Genomic DNA, 20,099 nt, shown 5'->3' with positions numbered 1-20,099 from the left:
TCCATGAGAGTCGCCAATCTCTCAATGGAGGAAGCCTGAAGCTCTGTCTTGAGGTCATGCTATCACTGACACTCTGTCTGGATTCCTCCACCGCAGAGACCAACTGAAGCACACCCTCATGCAACCCTGCCAGATGCTCCCGCGCACCCTGCCGCTTGTCCTGCAGCTGCTGCATAGCTGACATCTCCAGAGGCACATCATCACTGCCAGACTCAGCATGTGCCTGGTCCCCTGCAGTCCTCCGACTGCTGGCGCCATCGGCACTCTCTATCCGTGCCGTCTCCTCCAGCGAGTGTGAAGTGCCCTCTCCACTTTACCCCGGGACACTAGCTGACATCATAATCCCCACCGATGTGGTAGTCGCTGCGCTGGTACCTGGCTCGCTGAAAGGATGTGATGCAAGTTGCAAGTGATGCCCCTCAGGTGTGGAGGGGGGGCTCTGTACTTGTTGCTGGTGGCCATGCAGTGGTGATGCTGAAATTAACAACAAGGACAGTGCATCAGTTAGCGTTCAGTCAGTAACACCATTCATCCCTTCCCTCCCCAGCCTCATAAGTCGCTCACCCTTCAAGAACCTAAGGAAACAAACATTGGTGGGGTGGTAAATAGTCAAGAGGAGGCCCAAACATTACATGTGCATACAGACAAGCTGGTCAGATGGCCTAAGGAATGCCACATGGAATGTTATGTGGATGAGTGAGCGGTTAAGCACTTGGGCAAGACAAGCAAGGTACGGGAATACATGAGTAATGGTAGGACCATGGGAAGTCACGACGATTACAGGAACCTTGCTGGGCAGACCCATTAAGGTAGCAGAACAGGAACATAAGGCGTTTAACAAGGTCGAAGCCAAACTTGCCTTTATTAGCCGAGGAATAGAATGTAGGAAAAGGGAGGTCATGTTGCAAGTGCAGAAAACGCTGTCGAGGCCACATCTACACTTCTGCATTCAGTTGTGACCTGCGCTTCATGGGAGGGATGGCATTGGAGCGGGGAGAGTGCAGAGGTTCCTGACCTGGATGCATGCTGGCCTGGAGAGTTGGAGTGATGAGGAAACATTGCATACACTTGCGACATTTGCCGTGGAGCACAGGAGATTGACAGGTCACATTATTGGCCTTCATACCGTTATGAGGGGCATTGAATGGGTGGACAGAAGGCAACATTTCCCCTTGGCGCAGGGATGGCTAACATGGTGGCATTTATTTAAGTTGAGTGCCATGAGGTAGACAGGTGAGGTGCTGAGGACCTTTTGGACAGAGTAATGTGGGACACTGGCTGAAAGGGTGGTAGAGGTACAAACCCTCCTAAGATGCAATAAGTCTTTGGACGTGCAGCAGCGATGCCATGGCATATTAGGCCATGGGGATAGTGGTCACAAATGGAATAAGGTAACTTTGGAAGGTGCAAGAGACGCGCATCCTCAAGGGGCCGAGGGACCTTTGTGTAGGACCCACACGTCTGAGTGTATCAGTCTGTGAATGAGCCGTGATGCTGCATTAACGATTGCAGCAACCGTCAGTGCTTTGGATGGCGGGGAGACAGAGTGGATGGGACTGTGGACCTCAAATATCTGGCCGCTGCACCCCAGCCTCGCTGACACCTGCCGACCTGGCCGCCTGCCTCCTCCCCAGCTCCATGGCCTGCTCCTCATAAGTGGTGAGGTGCTGCAACAAGGTGTGCGCACCACCAGTCCGCAGACGCTCCTGGCTATTGTCCTCTGTTTTTGCCTGCAGAACAGAGAAGAACATTTATTGGGGCTGATCGTTCATGTACTCTGCACGCGCACGCCGCACCCCAACCACAGTGGCCCATCTGAGGCCTCCAGCGGCTCCTGTCCACACTACTGGTGATCAATCACCAGAAGATAGTACGGCTGCTCCCAACCCCCTCCCCCAACGGCCACCTTGGACACTTTCGGCATCCATCACTTTGAATAACACACGAGTCTTAGCGCCCATGGCAAGGAGGTGCAACTAGGTGCGGCGCCGAGGCTAGCAGATGGCTCTTGGCCACGACACCTTGAGGCTCCCTTTCCACCATCTCATCGTCATCAATAAGACATGTGTTGGAGTTCTGAGTATGTGTCTAGCAGCCTCCCCTGCAGGTTGCCCCCAGACTACTCAAATGCAACAAACACCAACATTGCTGCAGGGAGAACCCATCTTCTCCTCATCCACTAAGGCTGATGTAAGCATGGTCACTATCTGTTTGCCCACCCAGTGTGCACCAAATGCCCAATGCAGTAACAACACTAAGACGTGGTGGGGGGGACCTCAAAGGCTAAGGCTACCTGCTGGGTAAAATGGCCAAGGCTGACATGGTACTCACCCTTCCAGAGCGCAACAAATCATTGAAGCGCTTGCGGCACTGTGTTCCTGGGCGCTGCACAGCATCTTGAGAGCTTACTGCCTCTGCCACCTCCTGCCATGCCTGCCTGGTCACGTGGGGGGCCCTCCTCCTCCCATCCTCCGGAAACAACACCTCCCGATGATTTGACACCTCTTCCAGGAGGGCAGCAAGGCAGGCATCGGAGAACCGAGGGGCACATTGCCTATCTTGCAGCCTGTCCCCCTCCTTCTCCTCTGCCCTGACCTCCTCTGGAGCCCGGTCGCTGGCCATGGTGAACAGCCTAAAGGAGACTGTCTGGCCGTTCTTTATACAGACTGATGGTTCCCCATTGGAACCGGCAGTCTGAACATGCCCGCCGCAGATTTGAATTTCCTGCTGAACACAGGAGTCTGAAACGCGCTGGGTGGGCCTTAATTGGCCCCCCCGTGCAAATTGGCGGCGCGGCCCGTTTCACCGGCGGCGATTGGCTCCGCGCCTGCCACCGATTGGGTCGGGCCCATCTGCCCGACAAACAGAAAATTCAGCCCTATATGTTTTTTTTTGTGTATGAAATTTCTTGCAGAAATACTTAGCTTTAGGTTACTAATAAGTAAAGCCCCTAATTGTTAGGAAGACAAAAATAGAATGCAACCTTAAATATTCAACACAAATAACATCTGTCTGTGTCTCTCTGCTATCCATGTTGAAATATTAAGTTATACATCTGATTTCCGTTTAACACTTTTTTGCAGGAGGTAACATGTTTTCTGTTTAGGATTCTGCATAACCTAGGGAATGCTTTAAACAAAATTGGAAAAAATAAAATTAAAATCCCTGTTTGTCTATGCAGGATGCTTTCTTATGAGCATTTATAGCCCTTGGCTTAGAAATGATGCTTGCATTTGCCAGGTGTTATGGCACAACCGATGGTAAGCACTGAGTTATTCAAATCCCAGAGGGAAACTTAAAATAACTACCACAACTTGTTTTGCAACTTGTATAAATTTCAAGATGCGTGCCTTGACTTCAATAGTAATAAGACCACCAAGTCTTATAGGTTTTTACAGAACTAGATTAAACATTTATTCATAAGAGAAATGATTTTTAAACACATACATAGATCTACAAATTACTACTATGATAATTTCTAAATCCTCCACTTAATCTGACTCCCAGTTACACTTTCGTTAAGATAACAGTAAAACACATAGATTTTAAAAGACCCAGGCAAGGTGACACACAATACCCTGAACCCGTCAAATTCAAAGTGAGTTTTCTTAACTTCAGTTCTTTGAAAACAGCAGCTTAAGGCACAGATGCTGAAGGCTTTTCACACTTGTTACATCTTAAAAATGACTAACCTTACACACAGCCTTCACTCCTTTATGCATATTTTCCCTTTGAATGCAAATACCCATTGTTTCACTATGTCTTTGGACTTTACCTTTCTGACAATAAAAGTCTCTCATAGTACTAAGTTTTACCCATAATCTCTGGGAAAAATAAACACACTGTTTCTAAACTTCACCTGGCTAGGTGACGCATTTCACTCCGCCTTTGAAAACAATCTAGTTTGGTTTATTTAAAAATGCAAATGTCCCTTTACAGCTCACGTTCTAAACTTCCCTTTTGTTTGCATCAAAGCCTTCAGACCAGCTGCCTTTAATCCCATTAAATCTCACGCAAACACACACACACACACACACACATACAGACACAGATTCCACTATTTTACAATAAATTCCAATAACATTATTATATCTTCCTGTAAGGTCTCATGCAAGGAATAGTCCATAAGAGTTCTGGGTTACATTTATGTTGTCTTTATTATGCCCTTTGAATTGCACATCCAATAACTAGTGGGTTTCTTATGTAGATCTGAGCATTTTTATAGAGCAACAGGAGCTTTCTTCAGGTTCCCAAGGCATTGGGCTTGATAGGGCTAGTCCAGCAGTGGTCACTACTCTACTCTGGTGCTGCTGGGATGACAGAGCTGCTGGCAGCTCTCAAGCATTGTACTTCCTCCCAGATGGGGGCAGAGTTCCCACTTTAAATCAATTAAGGTTGCTCCCTGCATAATATTGTTGCGAGGCAGCTGGGTTTTGGGTAGGTGAGCTGCTGACGGGCTTTACAGTCAGGGAGGGCGAGAAATAAGTTCCCTGTAAAATCTAGGCCATTGTGTAATCTCGTGTAATATGTTCCTGTCCCTGTGATTATTTTAATGGCATAATGATGTTTCTGGTATTTTAAAAATGCATTATACTGGATCTTCAGAGATGATTTTGTAATAGGTAAAACATCATTAAATTAGCATAGTCTCACAACTATTCAGCTAAGCAATAATGCCAACATGCATGCAAGCATAATGATGCTCAGCACACCTGCTGTTCACATTCACCACCTCTTCAAATGACAGCCTCTAAAATATTCAAATGAAAGGCAAAGTCAATTTACAGAAATACTCTAGCTTCCAGTAAATTGATGTTCTCATTAATGATTGTCTAGTGCAAAAATTAGAAATAAAATGAACACTTATTTTTAAAAAGTCATTACACAATTCAGCTAGATATTGCAGTGGAATGTCAAAGATCATTGTGTCATTGTGAAGCAATAACACTGCCTGCGAATGTTTAAATATTAATGGTGAAGTACAGACTCAGTATTTTGCTTGCTGTTATAGCTACTTGCATTGTGAACAGTGCACAATGAGGTTAATTTTTTTTAGCTGTTGCAGTTTCTATTTTACTCAAGCATCCATTACAACACAAGTAAAAAAAAACACACCTTTGATATTGCTGAAAAGAGAGACACATTGCTGCAATTTTTCATCTTGCATTCATCAGGGCAAATGCAAAAATCCCAAATTTCAAACGATCACAACAATTTATACGACAGGAGAAGAGGGTGCTGATTGGTTGGCAGGTTGACTGTGACTGAGGCATTGCCATGGAGAAATCAACGGGAAACTTGAGGGTCCCCAAGCTCCCTGGTAATTCAAAAAAGGCACAAAGCTTGAACATATTCCTTTTGTTTGCAGAGAACGGATGAATGCATGTCGCCTCTAGCAAGTGTAAATGAGCCACGTTATGAACTTAACTGATTATCTTTCCATTTTTGACTCTAAAGCATCCTGATTTATCTACATTTCTTTGAACAAAGTACTTGGCACAACAGCTTATCATACAGCTTGCAAGAATTGTAGCATCAGAAACAAGAACAATAGTGTGCTCCAACACTGAACGACAATATGGGCAATATCTGCACTTCAGTCAGGATACTCTCATTGAAATCTGCCACTTGCTGCATCCATAACTGCAACCTTGGAGAAGGGCAAGGACAGCATTGGCAGTGGCTGTGAAGGTCATCGTGGTTAATTTTTTTGCATCTGTTCCTTCCATTGCTGGAGCTGGAGATGCTGGTAACATCTCCCAGTTTGCTGTTCACTGTTGTGCAAGAAAGTTCACTGAGGCTGCCTATTAATTGAGCGCTCACTGCATTTCATTCTTTGTTGCTAGAAAGAGGCAGTGCAGATTGGGTGAATGGCTTCACTAGGATTGTAGACTTTGCCTTGACAGAGGGTGCATGCATGTCACTTTGCATAGATTCAATGGCAACTGCTCAATACCAAGACTGAAAGGGATTGCACTCCCTCAATGTCCAGCTGGTGTGTGTCCCTAGGCAGTGGTAACACGTGAGAGGGAGGATTTGATATGAGGATACCATTATCTTTGGTTTCAGCCCCAACAGTAGTCACAGCCTCAGCAATGGGTACCCCGTAGTGAGCAGCACTCTTCTCTATTGGGGTCAGGACCAATCAGAGCTGTATCTGTCCCCTTCTGATTAGCTCCTGCTGCCTCCAGTTGTGTGCTGCCATATCCTGCAAGGAGAGGGAAGTGTGTCAGTGAGAGCCTTGCAATTTATTTGGGTGGTGTGGCTACCCAGGTTGAAAACAAATGTGCAAGCTGTCACATGTACATATGTAGGACGTGCAGCAGTGGCTCAGTGCATGAGGATGAGTGGAGTGTATGAATGTTAGGTTCGAGTCCTGATAGATTGTGAGTGAGTTCTGGGGGAATTGAGCAGTGTCTGAGGCTAATGGTGGAGTTGGTAGAATATGTTATTTAAAGTTGCGCTGTTGACTTGGACCACTCGTGAGATCGTTAACCTACTTCCTGCAGTGCATCCTGATCTTCATAGCTTTACTCCTGGTTTTGGCCTCACAACCGTTTGCTCCCACTGCCATCTGAGATTCCATTTGATGGGCTTCCAGGCCCCCTGAAGATGCAGGATAATTCTCCTTTTTACCTCCTCCACCCAGGCCTCCAGGGTAATGTTTGCAAACTTAGGAGCCGGCTCTCTCCCATGTTGTGTCATTATTCAGTATTTCCCCAGTCAGATTCACTTCCTGCATGACTGCCAGCACTTGCTTCAGCCACAATCCATCTCCTCTTTAAGATGTGCTGGGTAGATTTAAGTAGTGCAGGTTAGCTTTAAGTGGTTCAGGGCAAAGTACCGCGGATGCTGGAAATATGAAATAAAAATAGAAAATGCTGGAAAAACTCAGCAGGTCTGACAGCATCTGTGGAGAGAGAAACAGAATTAATGTTTTGAGTCCGCACGACTCATCTTCAGAGCTTTAAGCTTTAAGCGGTGTTAGCCTTTCACAATATTAGCCCCTGTTAATATGTCCAGCTAATAAACAGCTTATTTAGTGCTGACTGCGCACTGTAATCATTAAAATAAGCTGACAGAACGAGATTACCGTACAGTCCGAGTTGCGGTCAACAGCTGCAGATTAATTGTGCATCATGATCCATGCTCCCATTTTCAAGGTCTCTCAAACTTACCCCCATTTATTGAAAACGGAGACAAAATAGAATCAAAGGTTTCAAAACAAGAGAGGGTGGAAGAGGTTTCAAGAGACTTCTCTTTTTTCTAGAAATACCTTGAGATATATTGAGAAGGGTGTGTAAAAGGGTTTGAGATCATTCAAAAGATGTTGGACTTGTTGAGACGAGTAACTTTCCCTCTTCCCAAAAGCTTTTGACATCTTATGAAATGTGTAAAGTTGTTTGTGATAATGTGCCTGAATGAAACCATCATTAGTCAAACTTAGGTCTGTGAACTTTGGCTCATAATCTTAAAATTACGTTTTTGTTGTTTAGGAGGGAAATCAGGGTGCACTTTTTCACACAGATCTAGAAATCTAGAATTCTCAACCCCAAAGGACAGTTGATTGGAGCTTCAAGACTGAGATTGTTGATTTTTTGTGAGTAAGGGATATGGGGCTAAGGCAGGTAAATGGAACTGAGATACGGATCAGCCATAATCTGATTGAATGGCGGAACAGGCTCAACAAGCCGAATGGCCTCTGGCTTTTGCTAGGTTCCTATGCTTTACCTGAGCTGTTAATCCAAATCTGTCAGTTCTAGTAGTTTGATGGATATTAAAGAGACATTCATACTGTATAATACAATCATTATAATTTGTAAAGCATAAAACTTGATATTTTAAAATGTATTCCTATTTTTGCCCTCAGTTATATTTTCAATATAGTTTGTTTCACCTTGGGAGCCACTTACGCAATGCATTACTCATTTGCTAAGAAGGAGAGCATGTGAAAGTTTTTTTATGGCTCTGCTCCTGCTTTTAAAAGATGATTTGACAGGGTGTGCATAGCTAGCTTTGTGCTCTGAAGTCTTAACTCAGTTTTTTTCTTAAATAATTCTGCATGTAGACAGAAATTCACCAAAACAAAGTCTAGGGTCATAATTTATGACCCGTTATTTCAGGGCATGTTGCACTCCAGAATTACTATACACCAAATCACTGAGACCATAAAAGCTGTCTTTACTTTCTCAATATAAGAATGTGTTGATGCTTCAGCTATTGGCCCAATTGTGACAGAATTGATTCCAACTTGGCAGCACCTTGTTGATGGTGCCTAACTTTGTCCAGTAGCTTGATTAGTGGTCCCCTGTTATCAACGGATCATACTGTTATTATAATGATACAGTTTGTGTCCCACTCTTAACATTGTGAAGCAAGGGTCTTCCTCTTTGTAAGTTTAAACAAAACACTTAACTGTGGGAAAAGGCATTTTATACTGCAGGTTGACTTTTGCTAGTATACATCTGGTAAGTATCCTTTATACAATGACGTGTCCAGCTTCACTGTTTAATTTTATAATCACAGTTAGTCAAATAAAGTTCTTGAACTACTTAACTTTTGAGGGTGATACATAAAAAAGCAATATTCCAACACCTTGGGAATTTGGTGAGGAATTTTCATTTTTGACTTAGCCTCAGGTTGTATTGATTTATTTTCATTTCTGTCCTTCTGAAATGCTTAGTCAAGCGCTAACCAAATTAACATAAATGACTTGCTGCCTTCTTTCACTTTCTTTTGGCTTTTGTTTAATTTGTTGACTTCTTGTCAAAGTTTAGCTTTCAATAAAAATGAACATTCACCTAAGTTCAAATTCAAATCCAATTTCCTTTTTTGTAGCAAATTCAATAAAGGACCGAGAGCCAAGTTTTCTGACACCTTCTGGCAGCAGCTCAAAGATTACGGCACTGCGAGGTGAAACTCTCCAATTGGAATGCATTGCTGAAGGCCTGTAAGTAACAAAGAAATAACACACAAAGCAATTAATGACCCAGATTGACAGGATGAAACAAATAGAGATATTTTAGTCTCCAAAAAAAATAGTTTTAAGTGGAAATACTGCACAGCCAGACAATGCTGTTGTTGGCAGAATTTCTTCACTGTGCCTATTATTTACATGTGAGGTTGTGTCTGTGTTAGGTCATTCTAATATCTTCAAATATAACTCTGTAATCAGCATAAAAGAGGTAGTCAGTCTACGGGATGAATTGTTAATTTAACCAGATATATTCTGACTATTTAGGACCGTGGAATTTGTGTGATCAGAATATTTCCCAACCACTTGTTTTCTTCACAGCCCCACACCGCAAATCTCCTGGACTAAGATAGATGGTGATATGCCTAAACATAAAGCAACAGAAGAGAACTTCAACAAGACTTTGAAAATAATTAATGTGACAGAACTTGATGATGGAAAGTATCAGTGCAAAGCTGAAAATGCATTTGGTGCAGTGAAACATGCCTTTTCTGTTACAGTGGAAGGTAATGGACTAAGCCTGCCTGTTTTATTTCTGTCTTATCACCTTCAGTTTGAACACCTTTCAATAGAACAATGCTGTTTGCATTGGATATCTTAGATAAACAGTACACTAATTGAAATTAATTAGATGTTAACTATGACCCACAGGAAATGTTTTTTTCCCCAAAGAAATTTGCACCATCTAATGTGTAGTGCCAGCTGTGGCTTGGTTGCTAGCACTTTTGCCCCTGAGTCACAAGGTTCTGGGTTCAAGTCCCACCAGAGGGCTTAAGCACAACATATCTAGACTGATACTCCAATGCAATACTGAGGGAGCGCTGCACTGTTGGTTTGGGCCATCCTTTGGATGGGACATTAAATTGAGGCCCATCTGCCTGCTCAGGTGAATGTAAAAGATTCCATGGCACTATTTTGAAGAAGAGCTGGGGAGTTATCCCCAGTACCTTGGCCAATCCCTCAATCAGCATCACAAAATTATCTGGCCATTATCACATCGCTGTTAGTAGAAGTTTGCTGTGTACAAATTGGCTGCTGCATTTCCCACATTACACCAATGATTACACTTCATAAGTGCTTCATTGGCCGTAAAACTCCTTGAGATGTATGGTGGTTGTGAAAAGCACTATACACATGCAAGATTTTCTTTTTTTAAGCTTGCCTTCAATTAACCCGTGCAACACCTAATGCAGAAATGATCGGTCCACTCAGTTTGCATTAACTCTTGTGTAAAATTAGACACATCTTTTAAAAATGAAGAAAGACCATAAAATTTGTCAGTTTTGTGATTAATCACACAATAACTGTCAGTTTAATTTCCAGGTTATACTATCAACTAGTTCTGATGTGTTTGGACTTTGTTTTAGTGCTATGAGAATTCTTCTTGAGTTCCCTGCCTGCAGGCAGGTCCAAACCCCCAACACCACAACATCCACCATGTGCAGAGCAAGGAGGCAAGTCCTGAATCCACCCCACCCCAGTCAGAATGGGGATTGTACCCATGCTGTTGGCACCAATCTGGTCCACACCAGCTGTCCAGCCAACTGAGCCAAATGGCCCACTGAGGAATTAAAATTGCTGTGGAAACATACACTTTTACATGCATGTTTAATGAATAGTGATGACAGAGGCTCCAATTTTCTTTCTGCCACATGGCTGACCAGGAATCTCTCCTGCTCTCACCACCTGTCATTGGTGTGTGTTGGAAGGATTTACAAGTTAATACACAACCTGTTTGGCTGTGTTATCAATATATCAAGTCCTGAGGTGGGACTTGAAACCAGAGCTTCTGGCTTATGAGAAAGGGATGCTACCCATTGCACCACAAGACCAGCTTCCCCCTCTAGCTGAAAATGTACAAGCTAAATCCAAAATGAGGGTAGCTCAATTTTGAGTTGTATTCAGACCCCTTGATGACAAATTTGCCTGGATGAACCAAGTGATATTTAGAATTCAGAATGAGATAGACATTATTTAATAATTTAGAAAATAATTATTTTCTGAAGTGTTACGTAACAGCATAGATAAATGTGAATGCAGGTGAAAAATGATCCGTCACTCCATAATAATGTAGATTGCATAATTGCCATGGGTGCAAGCCTCATATTGCTCCATTGATGGAAGTAGCTCCTACCTATAGCACTTGGCCTTAGTGAAAGGCCTCTGCTGTCATGGTTTCAATTGATTTAACAATCATGGATATGAAATGTTTTTAAGATTTGAAAAAAAAAGACCACATCTTGGATATTCTGTTCAGATGATGTGAAGACACAGGGTAGGAGTATGTGATGTTTTCTTTTGGAATACTTGTGAATAACATCGGGAATTAAAAATTCAATTTTTACTTGGAACCACTCATCTACTCCAAGAGTTTGGTCACATTTAACCTAGACCATAGTATAAGGAGTTACCTATAAATATCAGTATGGAAGTGCAGCTCTAGCTCTACAAATTTCCTAGTAAGTCTCCCAGAAATACTCAGGAACCGAGGGACTAAGAAAGAAATTAGCATTAATAAAGAGGTAGCACTCGAAAAATTAATTGGATTCAAGGTTGATAAATCCCCTGGACCAGATAAGCTACATCCTAGAGTGTAGAAGCAAGTGGCTATAGAGATAGTGGATGCATTGGTGGGTATCTTTCAAAATTTTATAGATTCTGGAAAGGTTCCTGCAGACAGGAAAGTAGCAAATGTAGCCTCACTATTTAAGAAGGGAGGGAAAGAGAAAACTGAGTATTACAGACCTGTTAGTTTGACGTCAGTAGCAAGGAAACTGTTCAAATCTATTGTAAAGGATATGATTGCTGGACATTTGGAAAATAATGATACGATTGGGCAGAGCCAACATTGATTTATGAAAGGGAAATCATGTTTGACAAACATGTTGGAATATTTTGAGAATGTTACTTGTAGCATAGATAAAGGAGAACCAGTGGATGTGGTGTATTTGGATTTTCGAAAGGTTTTTGATAAGGTCCTATGCAGGTTAGTAATCAATGTTAGAGAACATAGGATTGGGGGTAATATACTGGAATGGATTGAGAATTGCTTAACAGACAGAAAATACAGTAGGAATAAATGGATCATTCTTAGGTTGGCAGGCTGTTACCAGTGGGGTACTGCAAGGATCAGTGCTGGGGCCACAGCTGTTCACAATGTATATTAATGATTTGGATATGCGGACCAAATGTTATTTTTCCAAATTTGCTGATGTTGCAAAACTAGGTGGGAATTGAGTTGTAAGGAGGATGCAAAGAGGCTTCCAGGGGATTAAGACAGGCTCAGTGAATGGGCAATAACATGACGGATGGAATATAATGTGTATACGTGTAAAGTTATCCACTTTGCCTTTCTGTTTTTTTTCTACCAGTATACTTCTTAAATGGTGAGAGATTGGGAAACATTAATGTCCAAAAGGATCTTGGTGTCCTTGTTCATGAGTCACTAAAAGCTAGCATGTGGGTACATCAAGCAATTAGTAAGGCAAATGGTGTTTTTGTCATCTTTGCAGGGGATTTGAGTACAGGAGTGAAGATGTCTTGCTGCAATTGTATAGAACCTTGGTGTGACCGCACCTGAGTATTATGTATAGTTTTGGTAACCTTATCTAAGGAACAATGTACTTGCCAGAGAGGAAGTGCAACGGAGATTCACCAGACTAACCCCTGAGATGACACGATTGTCTTATGAAGAGAGATTGAGCACTCTGGGCCTGTAATCTCTAGAGCTTTGAAGAAAGAGAAATGATCTCATTGAAACTTACAAAATTCTTATGGGGTGTGACAGGGCAGATGTAGATAGGTTATTTCCCCTGGCTGGTGAGCCTAGAACCAGGGGACACAGTCTTAAATAGGGGGCAGGTCATTTAACACTGAGACGAGGAGGAATTTCTTCACTGAGGGTGGTGAATCTTTGGAATTCTCTAACCCAGAGGACCGTGGAAGCTCAACCATTCAGCATGTTCAAAACAGAAAGAGATAGATGATCAGCCATGTTCTGTTTGAATGGCAGAGCAGACTTGACAGGCCAAATGACCTTCGCCTGCTCCTATTTTCTATATTGCTGTGTTCCGAGCTACAGGGAGGTGATGGGGAGCAATGAGTGAGCCAGTAAGCTCAAAAGAGATCTCAATCATTTAATGACTATGGTCTGATCCTTTCCATTACCAGACAGATTCTAGTAAGACTAAGAAAGGAGGGGAGAGGGACCTGGCAGAGCTGTTTTTTTGCCAAAAGAACTGATTGAACCCGGAATGCTGACTGCCAGCATGAAATGCTGTTGTCTGGTACATGTATTGGGAGAGGTAGATATGAAAGAAGCAATACATCCCATTAACCAATTTTAATACTTTGAGAACAGGCAACAAAATCACTGAAAGCATTTTTGAAGGGAAAATAAACTGAGGAAGTAAGAGTTTTTAAAACAGCACCTGCAGTTTTCTACTCTGCCTCCACCCTGCCTTTGATTTAGAAAGTGTTCTGGAGAGAGATTTTCAAAAATGATTTCAAGTGCCACATTTTTAACAACAACAGAATTATTGTAAGTTGAGCATGGAGCAACATGAGGTGAGGTGTAAAATTATAGTTGAGCACTGTGGCTGAGTTTGTTGCATAGGCTATTGGCTCGAGGGGCACAGCATGGAATAGGGCAAGAATTGTTATGAGTGCACTCTGGGAAGGAATATGATTAGCTTCTTTATATGTTTACAATTTTGGTAAGCATAAAACTGAGTACCAACATGTCAAAATGTGAACTTCCAGTCAATAGTTTTAAAAATTGGACACAGACCAGCTGTTAAGATGGCTGCCGCAAATCATGTGACTATTGACATTTTTTTTCTATTCATTTACGGGATGTGGACATTGCTGCCCTTCCCTAATTGCCCTTGAGAAGGTGGTGGTGAGCTGCCTTCTTCAACTGCTGCAGTTCCCTGTGGTGTAGGTACACCCACAGTGCTGTAAGGGTGGGAGTTCCAGGATTTTGACCCAGCGACAGTGAAGGAACGGTGATATATTTCCACGTCAGGATGGTGAGTGATTTGGAGGGGAACTTCCAGGTGGTGATGTTCCCATGTGTCTGCTGCCCCTGTCCTTCTAGATGGTAGCAGTTGTGGGTTTGGAAGGTGCTGCCTAAGGATCCTTGGTGAGTTCCTGCAATGCATCTTGTAGATGGTACACACTGCTGCCACTGTGCTTTGGTGGTGGAGGGATTGACAGTAGCAAGTCTCAGTCGAATACCTAATTAAATATGGATATCCATTGCCATCTGGGAAATTCACACATCTCTCTGTTTAAGGATGGGCCAACACACAAAAGACTATGGAGTTACCAGACTGCCTCTCTTTATGTCTTGTAGTGAATAAAAGGAAACGTCAAAACTCAATTTGTGGCAGATGGGAGTGAATGGCCACTATCAACTTCCCATTGTATCACAATAGCTTTCTCATCTAAATTAGACAAGGTGAACCTTTGTGTTAAGCCACAACAGAGGAGGTAGAATCAACATGAACACCACTTATTTGGAAAAGACCTTGAACTTGTGAAAAGCCACATGAAGACAGCCATGTTTTCTTCATCTGGTTAAAAGATCAGCTAGGTGCTGTGTGCAAGCATTTCCACCAAAGCCGTCAGAAGCACCAGTTCAGCCAGCCTGTGGACCAGACTTGGAAACCAGCTGAGAGGTGTCAAGCAGCCAGAATATGTATGCTGTTCCAGTTTAAAGTTCACCTGAGAATAAACCTCCTAGCTATTTGACTACAAGAAGCCTCACAGCCTGCTGTCAACCCTTCGTATTAGAAGACCATCACTTCTCTTTAGATATGGAGACCCAAGATCATAAATCAGAGACGGAGATAACTGTAATCTGTAAAAGTGCATGACTTTTATCTACGTCCAGTCATTCTGTGTGTGGCTGCATGAGTAAGACTGAGTGTGCCTGGCGTTCCATTTAATTCAGAGTAAGTGGGTGAGAATAACCTTATTTATTTTAAACTCACCAAAGCTTGCTTTTGAATTAATTAATCGGAAGACACACTCCAAGAGTAAGTTACGACACACCTTTTCTTTACAAAACATGTAATGAATGACATATGATTGGGTGATGACAGACAGTTAGAAAGCAAATACTTTCTGCCTGTGACATTATGACTTCGGTTTTCAAAATCCTTGACTTACCTTATTTTAAGCTAAACTGCTCCATCTAGTGGAAGTCTTTGAGAATGGTTTAGTAAAGCTATTCCAAGATAATAGCAAAATAAGTGTAGACTTAGTCAATTCAAATATAAACGCACTTTCCTTCCTTGGCATAACTACTTGTAGGCCATAAAATGTAAACCTGTCAGACAATAATGGGATATTAATTGATAGTTTACTAGGAAAAAAAAAACAATATTCTTGTAGATGGCTTATGCTTAGACTTAGTTCCTCCAGTCCCATATGGGGCAATGGGCAGCACAACTCTGCCACCGGCTCCGGTCATCGCAATCTCTTGTGTTGCAGCCCAGGTAGTGTTCCACTCTTGGAGTCTTCCTTAAATGTATGTCATCTGGTCTTCTTTGGCTGGCCCCATCTTCTTCCGGCTGGTAGTGTCCATTCTACTGCCACTCTAGCAGTAGGTCCAGGTGGCAAAATACATGACCCGCCAGCCTCCTTCATCTCTCCGTCACGATGTCCTGCAGGTGCCTCTGACCAGACCTCTGTAGCACTTCTTCTTTGGTGATGCTGTCTCTCCATGCAGTGCCCAGGATTTTACGTAGGCAGTGCTGGTGGAAGACATCCAACTTGCATGACACCTTTGCTGTTCTCTTCCATGTCTTGCTGGCATAGATTCAAGTTGGTAATCCTGTGGACATGTAAGAGTTGCAGCTTCTTGGTCATGTTGATTTTTTTTCTTATGCATTCATGAGATGTGGGTGTCGCTGGCTGGGCCAGCATTTATTGCCTATCCCTAATTGCCCTTGAGAAAGTGGTGGTGAGCTGCCTTCTATCACTAGAGAAAAAGTACTGAGCAAACTATTGGGATTAAAGGGTGACAAGTCCCCAGGACCTGCTGGCCTACATCCCAGGGTCTTAAAGGAAGTGGCAGTGGAGATAGTGGATGCATTGGCTATAAAATTCCAAAATTTCCTGGATTCTGGAAAGGTTCCAGTGGATTGGAAAAATGTTAATATAACGCCCTTATTCAAAAAGGGGGGAAGGCAGAAAGTAGGAAACTATAGTCAGTTTAACGTCTGTCGTTTGGAAATTGTTCGAAACCATTATTAAGGAAGTAGTAATGGGGCATTTGGAAAGTCAAAATGCAATCCATCAGAGTCAGCATGGTTTTATGAAGAGTAAATCATATTTGACTAATTTGCTAGGGTTCTTTGAAGAATTGACAAGCAAAGCTGGTAATGGGGATCCTGTAGATGTAGTATATCTGGACTTCCAGAAGGCCTTTGAATAAGGTGCCGCACAAAAGACTAATAAACAAGATAAGATCACATGGAGTTAGGGGTAATACATTATCTTGGTTAGAGGATTGGCTAACCAACAGAAAGCAGAGAGTCGGGATAAATGGGTCTTTTTCTGGTTGGCAAGCTGTAACTAGTGGGGTGCCACAGGGTTCGGTCCTTGGGCCTCAACCATTTACAATCTATATTGATGACTTGGATTCAGGGATAGAAAGTACTATAGCTAAATTTGCAGATGACACCAAAAGAGGTGGGAAAGTAAGTTGCAATGAATAAATAAGAAATTTACAAATGTATATGGACAAGTTAGGTGAATGGGCCAAAATTTGGCAGATGGAGTTTAACGTGGATAAGTGTGAAGTTATCCATTTTGGTCGGAAAAATAAAAAGGCAACTTATTATTTAAATGGACAGAAACTTCAGAAGGCTTCAGTGCAGAGGGATCTGGGTGTCCTCGTGCATGAATCATTGAAAGCTAGTATGCAGGTACAGCAGGTAATAAGGAAGGCAAATGGAATTTGGCATTTATTGCTAAAGGAATAGAGTATAAAAATAGGGAAGTGTTGTTGCAACTGTACAAGGCATTGGTGAGACCGCACCTGGAGTAATGTGCACAGTTTTGGTCCCCTTACTTGAGGAAGGATGTAGTTGCATTGGAGGCGGTTCAGAGGATTGATTGATTCCAGTGATGTGGGGCTTGTCTTATGAGGAGAGATTGAGCAATTTAGGCCTATACTCACTAGAGTTTAGAAGGATGAGAGGAGATCTAATTGAGGTATATAAGATGCTATAGGGGATAGACAAAGTAGACGTGGAGTGGATATTTCCCCTTGTGGGGCATTCTAGAATGAGAGGCCATAGTTTTAGGCTAAGGGGTGGTAGATTTGAATCAGAGATGAGGAGGAATTACTTTTCTCAAAGGGCTGTGAATCTGTGGAATTCACTACCTCAGAGTGCAGTGGATGCCAGGACACTGAATAAATTTAAGGAGGAGATAGACAGATTTTTAATTAGTAATGGGTTGAAAGGTTATGGGGAGAGGACGGGAAACTGGAGTTGAGGCCGAAATGAGATCAGCCATGATCGTATTGAATGGCGGGGCAGGCTCGAGGGGCTGAATTGCCTACTCCTGCTCCTAGTTCTTATGTTTTTGAACCGTTGTAGTCCATGCAGTGTAGGTACACCCACAGTGCTATTAGGGAGTGAGTTCCAGGAATTTGACCCAGCGACAGTGAAAGAATGGCAATATATTTCCAAGTCAGGATGGTCACTGGCTTGGAGGGGAATTACCAGGTGGTGGTGAGTTCCTGCATTGCATCTTGTAGATGGTACACACTGTTGCTACTGTGCATTGGTGGTAGAAGGAGCGAATATTTGAGGATGAAGTGCTAATCAAACAGCTTTGCCCTGGATGATGCCAAGCTTCTTGAGTGTTGTTGGAGCTGGATTCATCCAGGCAAATGGAGAGTATTCCATCACACTCCTGACTTGTGCCTTTTAATGGTGTAAAGAGAATATAATTTTTTCCAATATTTCTGTGGGATACTGTGAAGCAGGCTTGTGGGGGCTGCATGTAGGTTGTGTGTGTGACTAATTTAATTAAACTGAAGACAGTCAGACTGCAAGGTTTAAATAAGTAAAGGGATAAGGTGTAAAAGTAGGCATTTTGAAGTGGAGATGGGCGAGCTAAGATGGGATCTCGGTAGATACAGCGTGAATAGGAATTTGCATTAGGAGATAGATAAGGAGTTGAATTTTTAGCTGTTGAATGTCAAACTTACATAACAGGAAGTTTTACAACTGGCAAAGATCATAAATAAATAAAGCAAAATTATTAAGTTTATTTTTCCCAAAGGTAGTGGCCATAAATACAACATGAAAGATTTTAGATTCTGGGAAATGTAACTTTAAAAAGACAATTCAGAACAATGGGTAAAGATGAAAGGGAAGAAATGTATTTAAGGAAAGATTGAAAGCTGTATGGGGGGTGGTCGTGTGAGATCTTGAATAGTGTACTATGAAGTAGCATCTTCTAACCACCCCAGAGTAGTGTCAGTTGGTTCTAGAAAGCAGGTTTTGTTACAAGCCTTAGATTTCCATTATCGAAGGAGAGGGAGAGAGAAGCTTGTGAAATGCCTCCCCTATAGCAACAGTAGGTGTCTTGTGGTAATATTACTGGATGTTTTATAGATTAAGAATCTATAGGAACGGTTGCCTGTTAAAATATGTTTATTTGTGAGTTTAGCTAAGTGGAAATCTTTTAGGAAATGTTGTAAGATTAAATTTAACTGTATAACTGTAATCTTTTGCGTTTAAGTTTTCTTTACTTTTGTTAATAAGTGTTTTAATTTAATATTTAAAATCTCCAAAAGTGGTAGTGGAATCTTTACTCCTGACTTCAGTACACATACCTTCTTGTAATAAAATACAAATTGCAAAGCGTTGTGATAGCTTGGCCAAGTTTCCCTTTGGAATTTCGTCAGCCTGGCAATTACCACCTGCCATATCATAACAATGCATTGGAACAGGCACTGGGGAGACAGGAGGTGAGTTACTCACCACAGGATTCATAGCTTCTGACATGCTCTTGTAGCCACAATATTTATATGGCTAGTCCAGTTCAGTTCCTGGTGAATGGTAATCTCCAGGATCTTGATAGTGGGAGATTCAACGATCTTAATAGCTTTGAATGTCAAGGGACAATGGTTAGATTCTCTCTTGTTGGAGATTGTCATTGCCTGGCACTTTTGTGGCACAAATGTTACTTGCCACTTGTCAGCCCAAGCCTGGACACAGACTGCCTCAGTATCTGAAGAGTTGCGAAGTGTGCTGAGCGTTGTACAATCGTAAGTGAACATCTCCACTTCTGACCTTATGATGGAAGGAAGGTCATTGAAGCAGCTGAAGATGGTTGGGCCTAGGATACTACCCTGAGGAACTCCTGCAGCGACATCCTAGAACTGAGATGATTGACCTCCAACAACCACAACCGTCTTCCTTTGTGCTAGGTATGACTCCAACCAGCGGAAGGTTTTCCCCCGATTCCCATTGACTCCAATTTTGCTAGAGCTCCTTGAAATCACACTCGATCAAATGCTGAGCCCATTGATGTTGCAGAAGACCACCAGACATTGGCCTTTCTGTTGAACATACTTGCTGACCTTTGGGGCCTGATCATATTGTTTGGTCCTCGCCAGCTGCCATTGAGCTTAGTGTAGAGGTCACCGATCAATAGCTTAATATCACAATTGGGTGCATCATCCAGCGTGTCCCGCAACTGGTGATAGAATTAATCTTTCTCCTCTTTTGTGTCAACATCTGTTGGTATGTAAACTTGCAATGACTTTGGTGTGCCTTGTGTGGAATCTGGTGATGATGTGATGATTTATTGGCTTCCACCCAACTAATGCTTGTACAGAGCATTTGTTACGTATGAGGCCAACTCCATGCATGTGCTGTTCTTCTTGCCCAGAGTACAGGATCACCACACCCTCAGCACTGATTCATCCTTGGCCTATCCACTGTATCTCAGTGATGGTTAAGCTATCAAGTCGATAGGTCCTCATCCCTTGCAGAACTTGAGACATCTTCCCACATTGGAAGAGTGTTCAGACTTGCCAAGTGCCAATTCTGGTGATGGTTTTGCTGTTGAAGATTGGGCTTGTTACAGACCA

The 20,099-nt window shown here is 42.6% G+C and overlaps 1 protein-coding gene across 9 annotated transcripts in view; it reads left to right on the top strand.

Annotated features, from left to right (window-relative positions):
- chl1b (cell adhesion molecule L1-like b) overlaps nt 1-20,099 on the top strand; it is a 954,137-nt gene that overhangs the window by 490,412 nt on the left and 443,626 nt on the right. For all 9 annotated transcript variants that reach the window (XM_078543741.1, XM_078543742.1, XM_078543744.1 and 6 more), the window contains 2 exons: nt 8,839-8,950; nt 9,296-9,480. In XM_078543741.1, the coding sequence (XP_078399867.1) occupies nt 8,839-8,950; nt 9,296-9,480 (297 nt within the window). The remainder of the gene's footprint in view (nt 1-8,838; nt 8,951-9,295; nt 9,481-20,099) is intronic.

The sequence above is a fragment of the Cetorhinus maximus genome, chromosome 6, assembly GCF_964194155.1.
Source record: "Cetorhinus maximus chromosome 6, sCetMax3.hap1.1, whole genome shotgun sequence".
NCBI lineage: Eukaryota > Metazoa > Chordata > Chondrichthyes > Lamniformes > Cetorhinidae > Cetorhinus > Cetorhinus maximus.
The sequence above is the reverse complement of the archived record's forward strand: the minus strand, read 5'-3'. Positions and strand labels throughout refer to the sequence as shown.